This window comes from Camponotus vicinus, unplaced genomic scaffold (assembly GCF_025532165.1).
Source record: "Camponotus vicinus isolate PSW18456_S1 unplaced genomic scaffold, iyCamVici1.0 SCAF_14, whole genome shotgun sequence".
Classification (NCBI taxonomy): Eukaryota; Metazoa; Arthropoda; class Insecta; order Hymenoptera; family Formicidae; genus Camponotus; species Camponotus vicinus.
The window spans coordinates 11,967,253-11,989,318 of NW_028141950.1; the positions used below are offsets into that span (position 1 = coordinate 11,967,253).

The window sequence follows — 22,066 nt, forward strand, 5'->3', positions numbered from 1 at the left end:
AAAGATTATAGTTAACGAGATCGCGACGTTCTCGGAAGAATGATTAGAATTGCCGATACGGATAAATAGATTATTGGATCGCGTATATTAAAGCCATTCGAATTCGCCCGGATATTAGTTAAGGCCTTGTATAATAAATTAATAAATAAGTAGTATAACGGCGGGGGAACAAAAGAGTATATGAAATACTAAAAGGTAAACTTTTGTGGAAAAAGAGAATCATCCGGAAAAAACCAGTAATAATATATTATTGTGTCAATCGCGAAAGGAGAAGGCGAGCGAAAGTTGCCCGACAGATTTCATATACTCGGGACGCCATAGAAATAATAATTAGCGATTATAAAAGTAGAGGATATTTATGTTGGTTTATATCGCGCGTACGAACTTTATTTGATATAGGTGTCATATCTAGCAACGCCTATGTATTTTAGTGATTAAAATTATGGACCATATTCATTTTAATTATCAGCCATAAGATTCTCATTATAATTATCAGGCGAGATGAAGACAAATAATATTTACGTTATTTTGTATTGTACAGATTTTATATTATTTTATAGTAAGTTTTTAGAGGCTAAGCCGTTATGGACCGGCATGGTTTTAGTTAACGATAATAAGATTGTCGTGGTGATTAAAGCAAGTAATATTTATGTTATATTATACCGGACAAGTTTTATTTTATATAATCTTATATTTGGTAATAAGCTGAATACAATAATGCTACAGCGCGACTATATGGGTCATTGTAAAAAAATAACAGATATGACGGAAGCATGGAAACCGCACACGACGCCGGAAATACGTATTATACTCGAGGCAAAATACAGCATGCTTGAATTACACGTAGAAGGTGCGAAAGGTTATAACGACATGGGTTTTAGAATCAATAACATCATGTTAGAAGCGAAAGCGAGGTGATCGCGTGGATGCCGGCCCGGAGAATGACGCCATTGGCCGAGGGCGTCGCGGCGGTAGCGTCGCGGCGATTGGCCGGACGGCCGATGGTGGGGCGCCCACTGGAGACCGAGGGAATAAAAGGCGGCGTCGCGACGTCTCGAGAGCTCATTCCGCGACAACTTCTGAACGAGTTAAGACTAGCAGTAAGAGTCGTGAGAGATCCCGATTGCATTGTCCGGTATACGAATTAACGCGTATATACGTGTGCGTGCGCGAGCATATTGCTTCGGAAGGGAGATTGTAGCTCATAAAAAAGACTGTGTACTGCATCGCAATAAAAAAGACTGTTTATCAATCGATTCAGTGTTTGTGAGTGCGTGCACGAATTTTCTGAAACTTCTCTCCATAAATATCCCAGCGTCTCGAGTGTTGACCCTGGTTCATCCAGAGTGTCGACCAGTGATTGCCAGAGGACGAGAGAGGTCTACAACCCACGGCGAGGAGGTTCCTGAGGGACTTTAGCGTGGACCGGCGAGAGCGGGAAGTGCCTCCGACTGGAAGGACGACTGCCCCCGGGGAATTGCATTCCTGTACCTTGTTGCTAGCAGAAGTGAAAGCAACTGGCGACCGTAAGCGGAACTCGTCGCAACCTGCGTTCCGGTGAGTTTGACACCCTTTACAGGCGATAACATACTCGGTCCGGTCACAACCCGACCTCCCCTCCCCCGGCTGAGGAGAGATGAGGGGTGCTGCCTCGGGGAGCGAAAGCTTTCGCACCCCACGGCAGACGAGTTGGAGCCCTCCTGGGGCGTGGCCGAATCCTAATCCCATAGGGAAAAGGAGGGAGCCCGCCCCTGGAGGGACACGGAGAAAGAGCCCTGGGGTGCTGCCCAAATCCTAACCCCTCTGGGAAAGGGAGGGTGGCCCACCCCGGGGCTCGGAGGGCCGGGGTGGGCCACCCTCGAGCGGGAGACTCGGGCCCCGACCCCGTCCCCCGGAAACACCGAGGAGGGCGTGGCGTGGAGGTGGTACCCCTCCGCGCCACAACTAGAGCAGATACCGCCGCGCAAGTGGCGGTGTGGGCGGGCCCCTACCCGGCATATTATTATGTTGGAAGGAGTCCGCCCACGAGGTTAGGTCGAGTGGGTGGGGGGAGGATGTCCGGTAGACATCGCTAAGCGCACCCGATCCTCCCCCCAAACACCCGAGTTGGCACCCGGTGGGGTTTTAGTGGGTAAACCGGTCCTTCAGACCGAGAGTCCCACATAACCCGCCCTCCCTCCCCGGGGTAGGGCGGGTATCCGTAAAGGATTTCCCCACCGATATCAAAAAAAAAAAAAAAGGCAGCTGGTCTGGGGCTGGCTGAACACAAGACGGAAGCCGTGCTGATCACTAGCAGGAGACACTTGGAAACGATCACACTACAAGTCGGTGACTGCGAGATCACTTCCCAGCCGTTCATCCGCTATCTGGGAGTGATGATTGACACGAGGCTGAGCTTCAGGATGCGTTCCGATTTACGCATGTAACGCATAGACTGCATTACTGTTGCGTAGCGCTTCGAAATCGTTCCGTTTTATCAATGCGCATGAAGCGCTTTAATTATTCGGAACGGTGTCTGCGCATTCTATGCGCTAATACGATTTGAAAATGGTAAAATAGTAAAAAAAAAAAATAAAAATAGAATAAAATAATAAATACAAATAAAATAAAAAAATAAATAATAAATATAAATAAATAATAATAAATATAAACATAAATAAATATTAATAATAATAAATATAAATATAAATAAATAATAAATATAAATAAAATGAAATAATAAATTAAGGTAAAATAATATATTAATATTACCTTGGCTTGCTTTCTCCATATCATTTTTATTTAAAAACAAAGTTATTATTTCATTAGTTTCTTCAATTAAAACTGGAAATTCATATAATTGTTGTTTTTCCATCGTCACAAAGAATCTGTTATCTGTTATTGCGTTCCGAATTACGCATAAAACGCATAGATCGCATAAACGCATCAACGCATCAACTGCCTCAAGTCGAGAGTAGAGGCAGTCAATGCGCTGGAAGGGTGCTAAGAATTAAGTACGGTTAGTACAATCTAGAGAATTCTCAGCGCTACTAAAGCGCTACCAATGCGCGCATTGGTTAAATCGGAACGATTTTCTATGCAGTCTACGCGCTTCATGCGTAATTCGGAACGCACCCTCAGACAACAGGCGGAGCAAGTCAGCGCTAAGGCGTCGGCAATCAGGTCACCCTGTCCCGCCTCATGTCTCCAACGTTGGGGGCCCGAAACAGAGAAGAAGAGCACTGCTGTCATCGGTGGTGACATCAGTGCTTACATATGGCATTGCCATTTGGACAGATGCACTGAAGACACAAGAAAGACGACGCAAAATGGCACCAGTCTACCGGCTGAGTGCCTTGCGGGTCGCCAGCGTATTTCGTACGGTGTCAGGAGATGCAGTGTGTGTCTTGGCAGGAATGGTACCACTCGGATTGTTAGCGGAGGAACGAAGGTCTTTGTTTCGCCGCAGAGGATCGAAAGCGCAGAGCGCAGCAGAGCTGAGGGCAGAGGAGCGGCGGAAAAGCCTTCAAGATTGGCAACAACTGTGGGATGCCTCGCCCAAGGGCAGGTGGACTCATCGCCTGATACCGGAAGTGAGTCGTTGGGTGAACCGTAGCCACGGGGAAGTCAACTACCACCTCACGCAGCTACTTTCAGGACACGGATGCTTCCGGACATATCTCTATAAATACAACCATGAGGTTTCCCCGGAGTGTCCGGCGTGTAACAACGGAGCGATCGAGGACGCTGAGCATGTATTCTTTGCGTGCTCTCGCTTCGCAAAATACCGATGAGCGTTGGAGGATAACCTTGCAATGGGGATCTCACCAGAAAACCTTGTGAGGGCCATGTTCACTTCAGAGGCAGAATGGCATGCAACATGTAACTTTGCCACAAAAGTCCTTGAGGAATTGCGCGCCGAAGAACAGAAGAGGAAAAAGAGGACAAGCTGGGAGGGAGAAGCAGCCAGAACTCCGAATTCAACCACCAACACCCAGGTGATAGTGGAGGACACATGACTGCCTAGTCGCAGGAAGACCGATCGCGGTAGCCTCCGTCACGAAGTAATACCTAACGGTGGTTCCGTGGGGGATAAATAAATGGCAAGGAGATGGAGGTTTAGGTGTTTAGTCGGTAGGGGCTGTGTGGGAAAACAACACACACATTGCTCAATAATAAAAGCCGAGTCCGACACATTGTGCGTAAACGCATTCACCCCCTTTATGAAAAAAAAAACACAAGAGGTGTAAATCCGACCGAGCAACCTCCACACGGTACACCTTGGGTGAAGCTAATGCCGGCGGTACTGTTACTTTCAAGTCTCATAACTCGAGATGTACCTAACGAAAAAATACTTAATTATAGTGTTTTGGAAAGCTCTTGAAATAAGCTCTAAGAATATGCAATAAAAAATGAGGAGTTCCATTTAAAAAAATCAACGACCTTCGTATGATCTTGAGTACTTCATCCAAGGTCAAATTCTCTATCATCATTTTATTTAGTCCTACAACTTTGTTCCTTACATATTTTTCATTATAGTTGATCATTTTCGAGATATTTTAGCGTTCCGGGAATTTTTGAAGACCCTGTATATATGTTTATAAGTATATATATATATATATATATATATATATATATATTTACGGTTAATATAATATATACATACATATATACATATATGTATATATATATATATGTATATATATATATATATATATATATATATATATATATATATATACAGGGTGATTCAAAATAACCCCCTTGTCCCTGAAATGACACATTCTTGAATCAATTCTAAGACGATTTTTCCTTTGGCAAAATTTCGTCCGAAGCTTAGTTTTTGAATTATTAAAGGAAGTAGTTAACGTATGACGGGTCGAATACAAGAGGCAGGCAAGGGTGGCGCGATTCATCGTCAGACGCGGGTGCTTACGCGGGGCGCCTGCTGCGATCAACTGGTCGCTATACACATACAGACACACATGCGAACACATACATTCTCTCTCTGTCTGTCTGTCTGTCTCTCTCTCTCTCTCTCATTCGCTCACTCACCTGTATTTTTTTTTTTTTTTTACGAGAGAGGGGAAAATGCACTTTATGCATACCCACCAGTCGATCCAGTGGGTTATGTGGGACTCGAGTACCAAGTCGAATTACCAACTCGGTACTCCCTACCCACTAAAAACCCCTCTCTTTTCACGAATTTCCTTTGACACACTGTCCCTCTGACTTCCCGAGATCTGTTTTCACATAACGTCAAAAAATAGTTATTATTACCTTGTTCGATAACTTTTGATGTATTGCTGTAATTGCTTGAAGGAGAAATGAATTTTCCGATAGATCGTACGTTCTCAAATTTAACGTAGATATCACGTTGCAAAAGACAAGAAATCCACACTAAATTATTAACTGAAAGTTTTTCTTCTTTCATGAACTGTATTCTTTTATAAACTTTAACGTAATCACATTTATTTACTCATTCGATGAGACGAGAAATTTACTAATGACTCTATCACTAATCACTATTAATCACTGTCGAATAATAACTGTTGGCGATTAAAAATCACTCGATGAAAGAAACACGCGCGGACACGTTACTACACGACGCGACGACGCGACAATGCGACGATAATTATTCGGCGACTGCAAGCAGTTTTTTGTCATGGTAGATTGCGGTAGGTTAAGGTACTACTGGCGCTATCGAACGCGATCATGTGTTCGATTGAAGAATGCGGTAAACATAATAAACATTTAACATATTAATATTATTATTATCATGAATGTGTGTGATATCCATACATCGTATGATATCTATTTAAAAATTAATTAGATTAAATAAGTGTTTTTAAAATATTTATTACTTTTACTATTATCTTAAATAAATATTTAATATTAATATTTTATATGATAATAGTAAAAGTAATAAATATTTTAAAAACACTTATTTAATCTAATTAATTTTTAAATAGATATCATACGATGTATGGATATCACACACATTCATGATAATAATAATATTAATATGTTAAATGTTTATTATGTTTACCGCATTCTTCAATCGAACACATGATCGCGTTCGATAGCGCCAGTAGTACCTTAACCTACCCCAACCTACCATGACAAAAAACTGCTTGCAGTCGCCGAATAATTATCGTCGCATTGTCGCGTCGTCGCGTCGTGTAGTAACGTGTCCGCGCGTGTTTCTTTCATCGAGTGATTTTTAATCGCCAACAGTTATTATTCGACAGTGATTAATAGTGATTAGTGATAGAGTCATTAGTAAATTTCTCGTCTCATCGAGTGAGTAAATAAATGTGATTACGTTAAAGTTTATAAAAGAATACAGTTCATGAAAGAAGAAAAACTTTCAGTTAATAATTTAGTGTGGATTTCTTGTCTTTTGCAACGTGATATCTACGTTAAATTTGAGAACGTACGATCTATCGGAAAATTCATTTCTCCTTCAAGCAATTACAACAATACATCAAAAGTCATCGAACAAGGTAATAATAACTATTTTTTGACGTTATGTGAAAATAGATCTCGGGAAGTCAGAGGGACAGTGTGTCAAAGGTAATTCGTGAAAAGAGAGGGGTTTTTAGTGGGTAGGGAGTACCGAATTGGTAATTCGACTTGGTACTCGAGTCCCACATAACTCACTGGATCGACCGGGTATGCATAAAATGCATTTTCCCCTCTCTCGTAAAAAAAAAAAAAAAAATTACAGGTGAGTGAGCGAATGAGAGAGAGAGAGAGAGAGAGAGAGAGAGAGAGAGAGAGAGAGAGAGACAGACAGACAGACAGACAGACAGACAGACAGACAGAGAGAGAATGTATGTGTTCGCATGTGTGTCTGTGTATAGCGACCAGCTGATCGCAGCAGGCGCCCCGCATAAGCACCCGCGTCTGACGGTGAATCGCGCCACCCTTGCCTGCCTCTTGTATTCGACCCATCATACGTTAACTACTTCCTTTAATAATTCAAAAACTAAGCTTCGGACGAAATTTTGCCAAAGAAAAAATCGTCTTAGAATTGATTCAAGAATGTCATTTCAGGGACAAGGGGGTTATTTTGAATCACTCTGTCCCTGTATATATACAGGGTGTCCCATTTTAACTTGGACAGTAAAATATCTCAAAAATTAAGCCCAGCAAACAAAAATGTTTCTGACAAAAGTTGTATGGTTTCGAGGGGGACATAAGATGGTACCATTGGTTTGACCTTGAAGAGTTATTTGAAGGTCACATGAAGGTCACCTTCAATTTCTTAAATGGAACCTACTATTTGTCATTGCATATTCTTGTAGCTTATCTCGAGAGCTTTCCAAAACACTATATTTAAGTACCTTTTCGTTAAGTACTCTTTGAGTTATGAGGCTTGAAGTAATTTCTTAATTTTACATAAACCGTAAAATATCTTGTAAAATTCATTTTTGATTATCTTACCTTAATACTTTTACGTACAAAATAATGAGAGGAATCAATTGGTGTAAAGAAAACACATAGTTGTTTTGAAGAAAAAAATATGTAATTTGCAATTAACAATTCCATATTTTTTCTTCAAAACAACTATGTGTTTTTTTTACACCAATTGATTCCTCTCATTATTTTGTACGTAAAAGTATTAAGGTAAGATAATCGAAAAATGAATATTTTACAAGATATTTTACGGTTTATGTAAAATTAAGAAATTATTTCAAGCCTCATAACTCAAAAAGTACTTAACGAAAAGGTACTTAATTATAGTGTTTTGGAAAGCTCTCGAGATAAGCTACAAGAATATGCAATGACAAATAGTAGGTTCCATTTAAGAAATTGAAGGTGACCTTCATGTGACCTTCAAATAACTCTTCAAGGTCAAATCAATCTTATGTCCCCCTCGAAACCATACAACTTTTGTCTGTAACATTTTTGTTTGCTGGGCTTAGTTTTTGAGATATTTTACTGTCCAAGTTAAAATGGGACACCCTGTATATATGTCTTCTTTATTTAATACGAGCCTCTATCCTTGATATCCATAGTCTCGTTCTTAATTTCGTTAGATTTTGGCACTAACTTTTCTTTTATTATTCGACACGCTAAGTGGCGATTAGCCCTTCGACGTATTCTTATTTTATTGACTGTTTATTAACGACTGTCCGCCGCGGACTCGCGGTGGACGGTTTTTAACACCTAGTTTTTGGGGATATTTTGGAAAGGGTCGCCTAGCGACATGATCGTATACGGTCATGAAAGATTTTTCGTGGCGGTCAAGTCTAAGTGTAAACGAAGGAGGTTCAAAGTCGAAACCCTTCGTTGACATTTTCGCGTTTCCGGCGAACTCGCGCGTGCTTCGCTGAGGTGGCGGTTTTACGCGGTTCGCGAAAATTCTATCGCGTTCTAATTATAAAATTTATATTAACGGTAAAATAAAGTTATAGTCCTTCAGACTATAACAGTCCATTTTTAACAAACAAAATTAGAAATCTCATTGAATATCACAGTGAAGTTAATGTAAAACTAAAAATCAAAATTTGTCCAATAATTTATTCATGGCAGTTTGATACGCCTTAATTGCTTCATCTTAGCGCTGCATCCTTTCCTCATGTCGCCTTTCCTTAGCTTGTTCTCATGCAGCAGCTGCTTTTTGCTGCAGCAGTGCCCACTTTTCTAGCTCTTTACTAATTCTAGTTTTCTTTTTAGGTTTCTCAATCTTCTCATCTTTGATATTATATTTTTTAATATTTTCAAGGTTTTCTTTTTCGTCTTCATCCTCAAATGAACCAAATGTATTTGAAGAACGTTTGTGCTTCTTCAAGTTAGAAGCAATAGCCAAAGGTTTAATGATAGGTTTCTCACCAAGCTCTGCGTCCATTTCGTCATAAAATTTGCAGGTTCGTATATCTTGTCCACTCTTGTTCACATTATTGTCTCTGGTTTTAGTGTAATTTTTTCGAATGTTTTTAAATTTATTTTCGCACTGCTTTCCAGTATGCTCCCGAAGAGGATTCTTCTTGGTTAATTGCGTTGCGATCATATTCTACACTTTATCATTTGTAATAAGAGTACTGTTGAATTTGTTCTCATGCAACTTCCATTGACTTATAAGTGCCTTGACAGCGTTTTCATCCTTCCACGTAGCTTACTTTTTGATGTCTTTAATTAAAAATAAATAATGTGTAAATAAGTATAAATATTGTATATTTAAGTAAATATTGGGTAAACCTTCGAAAAACCCACCTATATGAAATAATGGGTAAGAATATCCAATTCATATGTATTTTTACCTTCTGAACACGAATATGAAACTTAAAAATGGCATTTGGATTCGCAAGTCGAAGAAAAACGCAAAAAAGGGTAAATTAAAGGTAAATAAAAAAAGGTAAACAATTTAAATTTATATAGAATTTAATACAATTTAATACAATTAAAAAATATCACAAATGTATGTGTATACACATACACACACACGCAGGGGGTGCAAAGGGGGTCTCAAGTGTTCGTCATCGAATCTCGAATCGACATGGGGCGCACAGCGGCATACTATATTATTAATTGTAAAAAGCGCGGAATCTGATCTGCTGTGACGTCGCATAGCATAACTATAGTATATTTAATTGACTGTTGGAAGCAGAGCGCTTACTAGACCTCCGCGGGATGCAATTTAGCGTCACCTACGCGTCGAGAACAAATTCGTTTAATGTAACGCGCCACTATCTGTAATATAAATTGTTAACATCGCGCTGAAGAAGGATCAAAACATGATCCGAAACGTTCGTTTTTTGTTATTATAATGTGTTTTTTAATAAACTAATATTGAAAAAAGAAAGAAGTGTTGTTGCTTCTCTGCGCTCCAACTACCGCGCGTTGGCTCTTATGCCATTTTCTTTTTAATTTTTTGGATATTAATGATTGAATTGAAACAAAGAAAAATAAAAATTTATTTTTATCTCGACTTTTAAATCATATCTTGTATTGTAATGTAATATGTATATATTTTGTAAAATACAAATATAGTTATGCTGGCTTTTATCATAACTTCAGTAACTCTATTATACATATATGAAATTATTTAATACTTTTCGAATCAAACGCTATTAATCTCCTATCTTCTTGTAAAATAACTTCTTCAGCTTTATTAGTGCATAATTTGATATTACTAAAATCCATACTTTTTAAGAAATGTCACTTTTGTTTTAAAAAATCTTTTAAGAAATATTACTTTGTTAAGAAATGCACACTGCTTCTACGTGTAAGTTATAACCGCGTTTATCAAAATTCGCGCTCTTCTCTTATTCTCACTCAACCACCCGGCTGTTAGAGCTGGGTGGGTTAGGAATGATTCCAGATGAGAATCCGAACGCTTCTCTTAGTTACTTCTGGGGAGAGTTGGAGAGAATCCGAACGGCTTTTGGGTACTTGGGGATACTCGGGTGGGGAATCCGAACGCAGCCAAGGGAGTAGACAGTAGGAAATGAATTTGAAGCACCCGCTTACAGCCTTAAGGACCGTCTACAATGGAGGTAGTAAGATGTTAGAGTAGGAAGTAAGACAGTTTTATCGATGGAGTAAGGCGTAAGATTAAGAGTAAGCGAAATGGTTCATTTCGATTTCCTACTATCTACTGCTTTACTGCCAGCCAATCAAAGACGATGTTTGAGACAAAGCGTGAAAAATGTATGTCTCGATGACTAGTACAATAGTACTATGACTGGACTATGTACAATAGTTGTTATTAGTACAGTTGTTATTATAATAATTAAAAATAATTATAATATAAGATGGATAACGAATATTATGTAGATGGGGTGGATGGCCTCGATGGCTTTGAAGAAGTTGAAGAATGTGATGATACATTGTCAGAGATTAATCGTCAAAAAGAACTTGTTGCTCTTGTGAAAGTTAACCCACATCTGTGGGATAAGCGACATAAAAAATATTGTGCCAAGAATAAAGAACTTGCATGGGCAGCTGTAGCTACAGTGCTCGGAAATATGTCTGGTAATAATAATTCTTGCATTGTATTTCTGGTATGCTATGAATTAAACACACAAGAATTGAGCTTATAGTATAATATTAATTGATGTTAACAGGTTCAGATGCTGAAAAGGAATTTTATAAAATACGGCAGAAGTACGGAAAGGAGCGACGTAAAGTGATTATGTCCTTGAAAGGAAAATCTGGAAAGAGTACACGACCCACATATGTTTCTACTTGGGAATTATACGAGATATGTGATAGTTTTCTGCGTGCAGTTATCATACCTCAAAAGTATGTTGGTTATTTATCTCAATTATAATATGTATAGAGCATTATTATAAATTAAATTGTTATTATTTATAGGACCAGCAGTAATTATGCGAAGCCTGCATCTTTAGTGAAATCAAATGAGGCCAGTGATTCACCTGCAGAATTTCAAGTGATTGTGCCAGAAATTGTGAAACCATCCACAGGTCACCATTACATTACTACTGCAGAGATTTTTAATGCTGACAAAACACCAGATTTTTGTACATCATTGTCCAGTATGTATTATACATTATGTGCTGAATAGTATAAAATATGTTTGTGCGTATGTATGTGACAATGAACTTATTCATTTTTAGGTGATGATACAACATGTGATTCTGTCATCTCTGTATCTCCTCAGATACCATCTCAGTCTCCAAGACAAGTGCAACAAGTAAAAGCACAACTTCAGTCCCAAACGCAATCTTCATCTGTCATTCAAACTGGAGTATCAAGAGAGAAAGTAAGACAGCAGGTCCTACGGACAATGAGTCAAACAACAGCGAAGATCATATACAGCACATAAACTTGCAGCAATATTGCAGTAACGTCGCAATATTACACATTGCAATGCAATCTTGCAGAAATGTTGTATAGAGATGAATTTGCAATATTATTGAAACAACATTACAGCAACATTTTAAAAATATTGCGAAAATAATATATCTTATGTATGTGTGTGTGTGTGTGTGCGTGCGCGCGCGTGTTATGTGTTGCTTACAATTAAAGTAAGTATACAAAAAAGTTTATTATAAAGATTACTTTTATAATTTTGAATCTTATATACATAAGATTGAAAGTATTTGTGATTTGTATATATAGGATGCGTTCCATTTAATGTTGCGAATGCTCACGCTCGCAGCGTCACGATCGTCCGTTCCATTTAAATATTATATCAGACAAATGGAACGACATATGAGTGTTGTGAGCGTATAAACATGGCGGTAAACCCGGTAAACGTTGTGGTTATGTCTGTAATCTGATTATTAAGGAGTAGTGATTCGGATAATTCTAGTTCAGATGAAGAATGGTATTTAGAAAAGAAAAAGCGCTTATTACATTCACGCATACAAGATTATACGCAACTTGTTGCACTTTATACAGCTGATGACTTTAAAAGTCATTTTAGGTTAGATATCAAAATTTATCTTAATAATTATATATATGTATCATGTATCTAACAATTTATTGTTTTAATAAATATTAGAATTTTATCTAACTTATTTAATTATAATTTATTTAATTATAATTTTTATATAAAATATAATAATCTTAGATGTTTGAATTATTTTTAGATTGCAGCGAACATTTGAATATATTTTAAATATATAATAATTAGTGATCTTATTAGAAAAACGAAGGGCAATGAAGCAATTCCATCTAATAAGCAATTTATGATAGCTTTATGGAAAATGGCAATAATGGATTCGTATAGGTATGATCATTGTTTTATTATACACTTGATTTTTAATAAAGAATAGCATTATATGAACAGTGGACACAGATTAGGAAATATTTTATATAAAGAAAATTTTGTTTGAAATTTTAATATGTTACTTAATATGTTACTTAATAATTATGTTTGTATATTTATAGGTCTATTTGTGATCGATTTGACGTAGGAAGGGCCACAGCAGTTCGAGCAGTTCGAAGAGTTACACGCGTACTGTTTAAAATAGCCCCTCATTTTATTTCTTGGCCTTCAAACGAACGAGCAGAAATCATTAGAAGTAAATTTTAAGAATCAAGTGGATTTCCGAATACTATAGGAGCCATAGACGGTACACACATCCGCATCGAAGCACCAAATGAAAATGCAGTGGATTATATAAAGTGTAATTATTTTATTTTAAAAAATTCTATAACTATATAGACTACATATTAATTACTCAATGAGAAGGATTATACATTTGCCTGTATTTGAAATATATTAATTAAAGTTTAACATACTCTTTTTGGGCAGATCATTTTCTTTATCACTAAGTGAATCGTCATTATGCGAAAATTCTGAAGAAGTTGCAGATTCATCTGTGTTTATATTTTTAATTAATTGTCCAGTAGATGAAGCAAGTGCTACAGATTTACACCAAGTTGTTTTGGAAAACATTTGATCCATAACCTATTAAACAGAAAAATATACATATTTGTCACACTTATATTTAAATCTATTACTTATAATTATATATATATATATATATATATATATATATATATATCGAATGGATTTCCATATGTTGAGCATTATGTCTAATTTTATGTGTACATTCTATTAATATAATATATCGTTAAGATTTCAATGTATCTTTATAAGAACAAGATTGTGTACGCGGTATGAATCTCAAGTGCGGACCGGGAGAGTCGAAGTCCGAGCTCTCAATAATGCGATTGGTCGGAACGATGACGTGCGACACGGGCGCTGATTGGTCCGAGCGGCAGCGATGAGGCGATGAGCGCACATTGGTGGAGAGACCGATAGAGGGGATGACCGAGAGCGAAGAGAATAAAAGCGGCGAGCGAGGAGGGCTCGAGAGCAGTGGCTCGCGAGCGGCGAAACTAGACATAATCGCGAAGACCGTGGAAGTAAGCGCGCGAGAGCGAGAATACGAGATTGCGCGTGAATTATGTGAGCGAGAGCGTGAATGCGCGAGATAATCGCAGCTATTGTAAAGCCGGATGTAATACGATCAATAAAGAGATCTGAATGTGTTAATGCGTAATTGGTGGATGTGAAAAGTTATTTTGTACCTACCCTGCTACACGAACGCCCCGGCGAATCCCAAAGGGCAAGACCATCCCGTGAGAGATCCAGAGACGAGAACAGTCCCGAGATCCGTGGATTGCCTGAAACACAGGGATAGAGGCACAGCTCGAACACCTTGGTACTGACGTAGGTTAAAGTACTTGGCGACCGAGAACATAGGGCGAAAGCGTTGCGGCCTGTCACCGGTAAATCTCACTGCTAATCAGCGTTACAACCATTCGTCCGGTCATAACTTAACCTTGCAACCGGCAGGCGCGGGCATCGACGAACAGCGGTCGAAAGATGGAAGATGGACAGACGAAGAATGTAAATACCCGTAGATATAATCACGTAGTTATTAGAGCGTAGAGATAGGATTGAGAAAAACATAAGAAAATGAAAATAAAAAGATGAAAAATAAAAATAGAGAAAAATAATTATAGGTAAGACTAATATATTGGAATACGCGTAGTTTTGTCATTGGTTGGGATTTCAGTAGAGAAGTTCCACGATAGCTGATGGTGACCTGATAAGATGGTCGACCTAACCTTGTAGCAAGCGTGAAACCGTGGAGTAGCGCGCGCGCGAGAGAGAGAGAAAGAGAGAGAGCATTGACCCGTGCGTTGGAATGCGCGACGATCGAAACCCAGAATCGGAAGCGTACAAATTTTGGTTGAGGCACGAGACTTAACGTACGTCGTGGCGTGATTTGTTTCGATTATTACGTTTGTCTTATGGACTTCATTTCTCTTAAGTTCACATACGACGAAATTTGTTCTTGAAATCGTAATTTGTTTTAGTTTTCAACGTTGGCGTGTATTTTATTTATCGTGCGTTCGCATATGAGGTAATTATTTAGAATCACGGCTCCACCTGTAAATGGGCTGCAAATTTTTTTACTGACTTTTTATATTTAGAAAGTAATGTAAATAACAATTTTTAGTCGGGGGAGGCCCCGACTAAAAAGTTACAAACAAAAAAAGAGTTGTAAAGCGAGATCCTACCGGCGGGGTGGTTACGGGAAGGGAGGCCGAAGGCCTCCTTGCACCCCCCGCGCGCGCGCGCGTGTGTGTACACATACATTTCTGATATTTTTTAATTGTATTAAATTGTATTAAATTCTGTATAAATTATATCATACACACACACACACACACACGCGCGCGCGCGCGGAGGGGATCCATGGGGGGCCCTCCTTCGGCCCCCCTTCCCGCAGTCACCCCGCCGGTAGGATCTCGCTTTACAACTCCTTTTTTGTTTGTAACTTTTTAGTCGGGGCCTTCCCCGACTAAAAATTGTTATTTACATTACCCTCTAAGTATAAAAAGTCAGTAAAAAAATTTGCAGCCTACTTACAAGTGGAGCCGTGATTCTAAATAATTACCGCATATCATGTTAATTATTTTAGTTTTTAGCATTGATATTATATATTTTATTTTTCGTAGACTAATATATAACAAAGCTTGATTTTGTTAATTGGTTATCAAGTTCTCTTCGAACGCGAATATTTTAATTGATCATTAATCCAGATCTCGCGGGCGTGCGTTCGATTCCGTGTAAAACGCGATGACAGTTGTAAGTATGTAAATAGTAAATAGTAAGCATATATATAGTTACTTGAAGGTCACGTGAAGGTGAACTTAAAATTTTTAAATGGAACTCCCTATTTTCTATTACATATTCTTGTAGCTTATCTCGAGTTTTCCAAAATACTATAATAAAGTATTTTTTCATTGAGTACTTGTCGAGTTATGAGGCTTGAAATAATTTCTTAATTTTACATAAACCGTAAAATATCTTGTAAAATATTCATTTTTCGATTATCTTATCTTAATACTTTTAAGCACAAAATAATGTGAAAAATCGATTGGTGTAAGAAAAAACATAGTTATTTTTAACAAAAAATATGTAATTGTTAATTGCGAATTACATATTTTTTCTTAAAAACAACTGTGTTTTTCTACACCGATTTCTCACATTATTTCGTGCATAAAAGTATTAAGGTAAGATAATCGAAAAATGAATATTTCACAAGATATTTTACGGATTATGTAAAATTAAGAAATCATTTCAAGCCTCATAACTCGAAAAGTACTCAATGAAAAAATACTTTATTATAGTGTTTTGGAAAGCTCTCGAGATAAGCTACAAGAGTATGTAATAAATAATATAGGGTGTCGTTTAGAAAATTGAAGGTGACCTTCACGTGACCTTCAAGTAACTATTCAAGGTCAAATTAATGACACCATCTTATGTCTCCCTTGAAACCATACAACTTTTGTCTGAAACATTTTTGCTGAAAATGCTTCGTTGAAGAATTATCGAGGTGCGTTTTTTAAAATGGGACACCCTGTATATCGACAATTGTGATATAGGGGGAGTTCTAACTCAGGTCCTCTCAGGGGGGGTGAGGCGCGAGGGGATTCGACACGCGGGTGAGTGACGTCACGCGTGGGGAGGGGGAACCGGTAGACGAGGGGTCCGCGAGGTGGAGGAGGTCCGCGAGGGCTCGCGATGCGGCCGCATGGGAAAAGGACGGCGCGATGCGTGGGACAAGAACAGTGCGAAGGTGGGAGAAGGACGGCGTGAGGTACAGCGTCAGCGTGGGACAAGGATAGTGCGAGAAGGATGACGCAAAACGATGCATAAGACGATGCAAAGGTAAGAGAAGGATGGCGTGAGGTAAGCGTTGGAAAAGGACGGCGTATAGGTGTATGTGAAGGATAGCGCGATTAAACCGTATGGCGTGAGAGAGAGAGAGAGAGAGAGAGAGAAAGATAGCGCGAGACTTAGGCGTAAGTGAGAGAGATAGCGCAAGGAAGAGGGGCGTAAATAATTATACATTTTTTTCTCTTCAAAATATAAGTTTATTTAAAAATGTGTATGAATTTTACATATTGTGTGTGTGTGTGTGTGTGTGCACTTAATATTAAAAAATTATATAAAATATGATAATATAAAAATATAAAAATTTAAAACAAAATTAAAAGTTTTACTCCGTTATTGGGATACGATTAGCTCTTCAACATCTACATCTTGATCTACATGCTGATCTACATTCTGATCTACATTATGATTTCCATTGTGATCTCCATTTTGATCTCTATTTTGATCTTCATATTGATCTCCATTCTGATCTTCATTCAGATTTCTCATCTCTCCTGAAACATTCTCCTGCAATGATCACCAAAAATAATTACTTAAATATTTTTAATTAATTTTACAATTATATTAGCAAAAATTACCTGTGCGTTCTCTCCCTGCTGTATGCTTTTCCTCTTTATTTACATACTTTTTATATGTAATTTCGGGTAGACATTTACATTTACGAGATACACATTGTGTGCAATATCGTGTTACGTGTAATAATAACTTATGATGACCCGCAATCAATTTTCTAAAATCATTATATTTAATATTATGATCAAAATCATCTCAGAGTATCAAGTCTATGTACGTTGGGTTTATACCCGTTGGGATATGTATATTTATGCACGGCGTGTATTCGCAGTCATTGATACACTTATCCACCCAACTGTAATCGACGCCTTGATATCTATAAATATTGTCCTCATATTTAAATATTTGATTACAATATTGTCCAGTATGGCGTCTGATACATTGGTACATTCAAACATTTTCTGATTCTATGAATCGAGTAATTCTACGTTCGCTATCGAAATGAGAGTCTTCATCGATTGAGACATGCGTTTTCCGAATTTCACGAAAAATATCCCGTTGTACATGATCGGGCCATTCTGTATAACCATCTTCATACATAGTAACCACAGCTTGTTTGACGAAACGTTGCTTACGCATACCTCGTATGCCTAATTCTCGATCGCGCACGTATTGTGTTATCGACATCTGTTTAATGTTTGATTTTTCCATCACACTATTATTGTCATCTTGAACAAGGTTAATTATGCGTCTCCATTCCTCTATACGTGTTTTGAGATCCATTGTAATATTATTTAATATACTATAGTCCACAAATATATGTATTGATAAAAAATTGTCTTACAATTAAACTAAATTAAAATATTATCTTTGTCCTTTTAACTGTTCATATATTACAATCACACACAAGTTAAAGTTTTTTTTTCACTGTCAAATATAAATAACAAATTTGTTCATACGAAGCACATAACAATTTGATTAGGTGCGATTTCCACATTCTCTATAGAACAAGTTGTTGTTCACAAGAACGATACTCTAATGCCGCAGACTCCTCTTTATTATATATATTTTAATATCTTTTTTTTTTGTAACTCAGGGGAAATCTTTTATGGATACCCTTACTCTTCGGGAAGAGAGCAAGGGTTATGTGGGACTTCTCCTATTTAGCGGAGGTACCCACTAAAACCCCTGGGGTGGCCTTCCTAGGCGAGAGGAGGGAGAGCGACACCCCGGAACTAGCTATTGCAACACTTCAGGGTGCCGCTCCCCTTATTCCTCCCTCGCACGGCCCGCCGCGACCGTCGCGAAGACGTCGTCGGTCGCTAACGGGCCTCCTTCCCTGGAGGGGACAGAGGGCCCCCCCCCCAACTTTCCCTAACTCGTGAGACAGCGGGGCCATACCGCCATCTCACGCCCCCCGCCGGCGGGAGGCGGGGTCGGGTCCCGAGTTTTCCCGCTCGAGGCCCGGCCCCCCGCGGCCCCGGTGCTGTGGCTCCCTCTGCCTCCAGAGGGGGTAAAGATGCGGCCATCAGCTCCGGGGCCTATTGACGCGAGGTTCGGACGGCCGAATCGGCCGTCGGTGGAATCCACCGTCACGGCGAAACTGGCCGCCCTTATCCCTCCGAGGGGGCCGATGGGAGGAAGACCACAGCCATAGCATTCTGGTCCCCCTCATCAATCCCTTCCCTACCCTCATATGTAGTCCCCACCCCCCCATAAACAAGGGGGGGTGGGAGGCTTCACCTCCTCCGTAACCTTCTCGTACTGGGGGAGCCTCTCGATAAATGATACAAAGAGACTCCCCCCTTGCTCGGCTCACTTAAAGTGAGCTCCTGAGTGGGGGGTCTATTGTTCACCCCCCATCCCATCCTTCCCGTTTGTCAGTTAGTGGAGGAGGGGGGGGGCGTGCATTGTGAACCTATTGTTGTTCACCCACACCCCCCTTATCCTCAGCTCCCATCTTCCTCCTCGCTGCTCTCATCAGCGGCAACACCACCACCATCATCCGTCTCTGACTCGGTGGCGGTTGATGTCGCCTCCGCCGCAGCCGCAGCCGCTTCCTCCGCCGCCTGCACTTGGCGGCGGATCCTCTCTGTCGCCTCCTTCTGCGACATTGCTTGTTCGCAGAAGGAGGCGACTGCCTTCCTCGTTGCCGATCATCTTTGTTGCGACAACCGGCAGCGAGAGGTCGGGCCCAATCTTCCCTATTAGGGTACGGCGCAGCTCTTTCCACTCCGAGCATTCCGCCAGAGTGTGCTGCGCCGTATCCCTCTCCTCACGGCAATGGTGACACCGCGTGGTGCGTTCCCGCTTAATGCGACACAAGTACTCACCGAAACATCCGTGTCCAGTGAGCACCTGCGTCATGCGGAACGATACTTAGCCCTGGGCCCTGTCTACCCACTTGTCTAGACAGGGCCGGATGGCCCCGACAGTTCTTTTACCCGCGGTTCGTGGGTCGGAGAGGTGTGCACACCACCTCTGCATCATCGACTGTCGGGCGTGGAGCCGGATAGCCTTCTTCGTCCTGGGTGCCAGGGTGAGCATGCTGTGCTTCCGCCGGAGCTCCCCCTCGCGCTCGTACACTTCCTTTCACATACGAGCGAGGAACTCCAACGGGGGTCACCCCGCAAACACTGTGACCGCCGCATGCGACACCGTCCGGTATGCCCTAGTCACCCTCGCGGCCATGCTTCGATGGATGCGCCGAAATTTAGCGACGGCGCTCCGCCTAGCCGCGAGCTCATCGGCCCATATGGGCGCTCCGTATAGGGCAACCGAATTGACGATGCCGATGTACATGCGGCGGATACGACCATCCGGGCCCCCAAGGTTGGGTAGAAGACGAGCAAGAGCCGTAGCTACCCTTTGCACCCTGGGGGCTAGGACATCGAAATGATGTCCGAATCTCCACGAACCATCCAGTAGGAGACCAAGGTATTTTAGCCGGTCTCCTACCAGGACTGGTGTATCACCGATCCGGAGTCTAATCTCGGGTGGTTTTCCGAAGGCGCGATTTTTGTTTCCGTAGAAACTCAGCGCCTCCGTTTTTTGAGTGGCCACCCTTAGACCCAGATCGGTTATCTCGCGCACCACGCAGGCCACCGCCATCTCGGCCCGGGCGGTGGTGTTCCCCCATTCATCCCCGGTGGCTACCACTAACGTGTTGTCTGCGTAGCAGACGATGTGGCAGTCCCGGGGAATAGGAAGGCGAAGGACGCTGTCAAAAGCGAGGTCCACAATAGGGGGCCGAGTACTGACCCCTATGGGACCCCGCAGCGTACCCTCCTTCGGCACTGGAGTCCATCTTTATTGATGAACTCCACTTCTCTGTCCCGGAAATATACGTTTATGATCTCCACGAGGTAGCGGAGTACCCCATGCCGTTTAAGGGCATCCCCCACTCTATCCCACGGCAGGGAGTTGAAGGCGTTGGCGATATCCAATGATATCGTCAACGCCACCCCGCCATCCTTCACGACGGCCTCCGTGAGGGAACGAACGCGCCTAATCGCGTCGATCGTGGACTTCCCCTCACGGAAGCCGTACTGCTCCTCGTTGAGACCACACCCTTCCCGGGACAGGTGCTGGACGAGGCAGGTCGCTATGATTCTCTCAAGAATCTTTCCCACCTCGTCCAACAGGCAAATAGGCCTGTATGTCGAAGGAGAGTTTGGCTCCTTGCCTTCCTTGTGGAGAAGGACCAGTTTGGCCCTTCTCCACTCTTGGGGGAATACCCCTTGTTTGAGGCACTCCGAGAAGAGTAGCCTCAATCTTCCTCCCATGAAGTTCAGGGCACGGACCCAGAGTTTGCCCGGAACGCCGTCCGGTCCGGGGGCCTTGCGCGGCCCAATGCGCCGGACGGCTCGGACAAGCTCCTCCCCGGATACCTCCACATCCTCCATGGAGTCGCGAGGCCTCTCTTCATTATCGAGGTCCCACTCCAGGGTTCTCCAGGGGGATCCCTCTCCCGTTTGAGGGAAGAGGGTATCCACCACTTGGTTGAGGACGGGAGGCTCCAGGGTCTCCGTCACCGGGGGCGTCCACGCTCGGTGCTTGTTCATAACAAGCCTACATGGACGCTCCCACGGGTCCTCATTGAGGGAGGAGAGCATCCCCTCCCAACAACTTGCCCTGGACTTCTGTATCGCCCGGGCCAGGGCGGCTCTTGCCGCCTTATATTCCGCGAGGGCCTCTTCCTCGCCCTCGCCCCCACGGCGGGTCCTTTTAAAGACTCGACGGGCTCGGACGGACGAGCCGCGCAGCGTCGCTATCTCGTCCGTCCACCAATATGCCGCCCGTTGTGGAGGGCAGGACTTGGTCCGGGGCATAGCGGCATCACACACTTGCCACATTTTGCCCCGGAGCCATTCCACTGCCTTCGGAATGTCCCGCCCCCAGTCCTCTTCGTCCCCAGTCCACGTGACCGCCGTGAGGGCTGTCTCGAGGGCCTCCTCATTTAACCTCGTGAGGGTCCACCTACGCGTCTCGCTCCCCCCTTGGGGTGGGCGGTGCACCGGCCGGCCGAGACTTTTGTCTGAAACATTTCTTTCTAAAGTGCATAGTTTATGAAATATTCGACATTCCAGGACTTTTGGGACACCCTGTATATAAATTAGACTAATATTTAACAAAATTTTAATAAATAACAAAATTTTTAAAACAATCTTACGTGTCACATTTTTGCTTCTTACATGGTGGAGTTTCGCCGTTTTGAATCGGAACGTAAAAATTCATGTTGATTTCTTCAGCAGTAAACCTTTCACACACGCGATTGATGTAATACTGATCGTATTAGAATTAATATCAATTCAAATAGTATCACAAATTGCGATGTAGAGGGGATTATTGACGATGCGATATTTTAATTTCCTCTAAAATTTAGTCGCGCCGATG

At 41.4% G+C, this 22,066-nt stretch overlaps 1 protein-coding gene and 1 pseudogene across 1 annotated transcript; both read left to right on the forward strand.

The window, feature by feature from the left end:
- The first annotated feature begins 11,044 nt into the window (after positions 1-11,044).
- Positions 11,045-11,776, forward strand: LOC145964888 (uncharacterized). Its single transcript, XM_083088046.1, has 3 exons — positions 11,045-11,232; positions 11,305-11,486; positions 11,568-11,776. The coding sequence occupies exons 1-3, from the start codon at positions 11,045-11,047 to the stop codon at positions 11,774-11,776; spliced, it is 579 nt and encodes a 192-aa protein (XP_082944172.1).
- A 182-nt stretch (positions 11,777-11,958) lies between these two features.
- On the forward strand, positions 11,959-14,136 carry LOC145964889 (uncharacterized; annotated as a pseudogene).
- Positions 14,137-22,066: the final 7,930 nt, after the last annotated feature.

Excerpts from the sequence above, each read along its gene's own strand:
- LOC145964888 (XM_083088046.1), top strand. The coding sequence starts at position 11,045 with ATGTTAACAGGTTCAGATGCTGAAAAGGAATTTTATAAAATACGGCAG. Across the intron at positions 11,233-11,304 it reads GCAGTTATCATACCTCAAAA|GACCAGCAGTAATTATGCGA; the intron begins GTATGTTGGTTA and ends TATTATTTATAG. Across the intron at positions 11,487-11,567 it reads TTTTTGTACATCATTGTCCA|GTGATGATACAACATGTGAT; the intron begins GTATGTATTATA and ends ATTCATTTTTAG.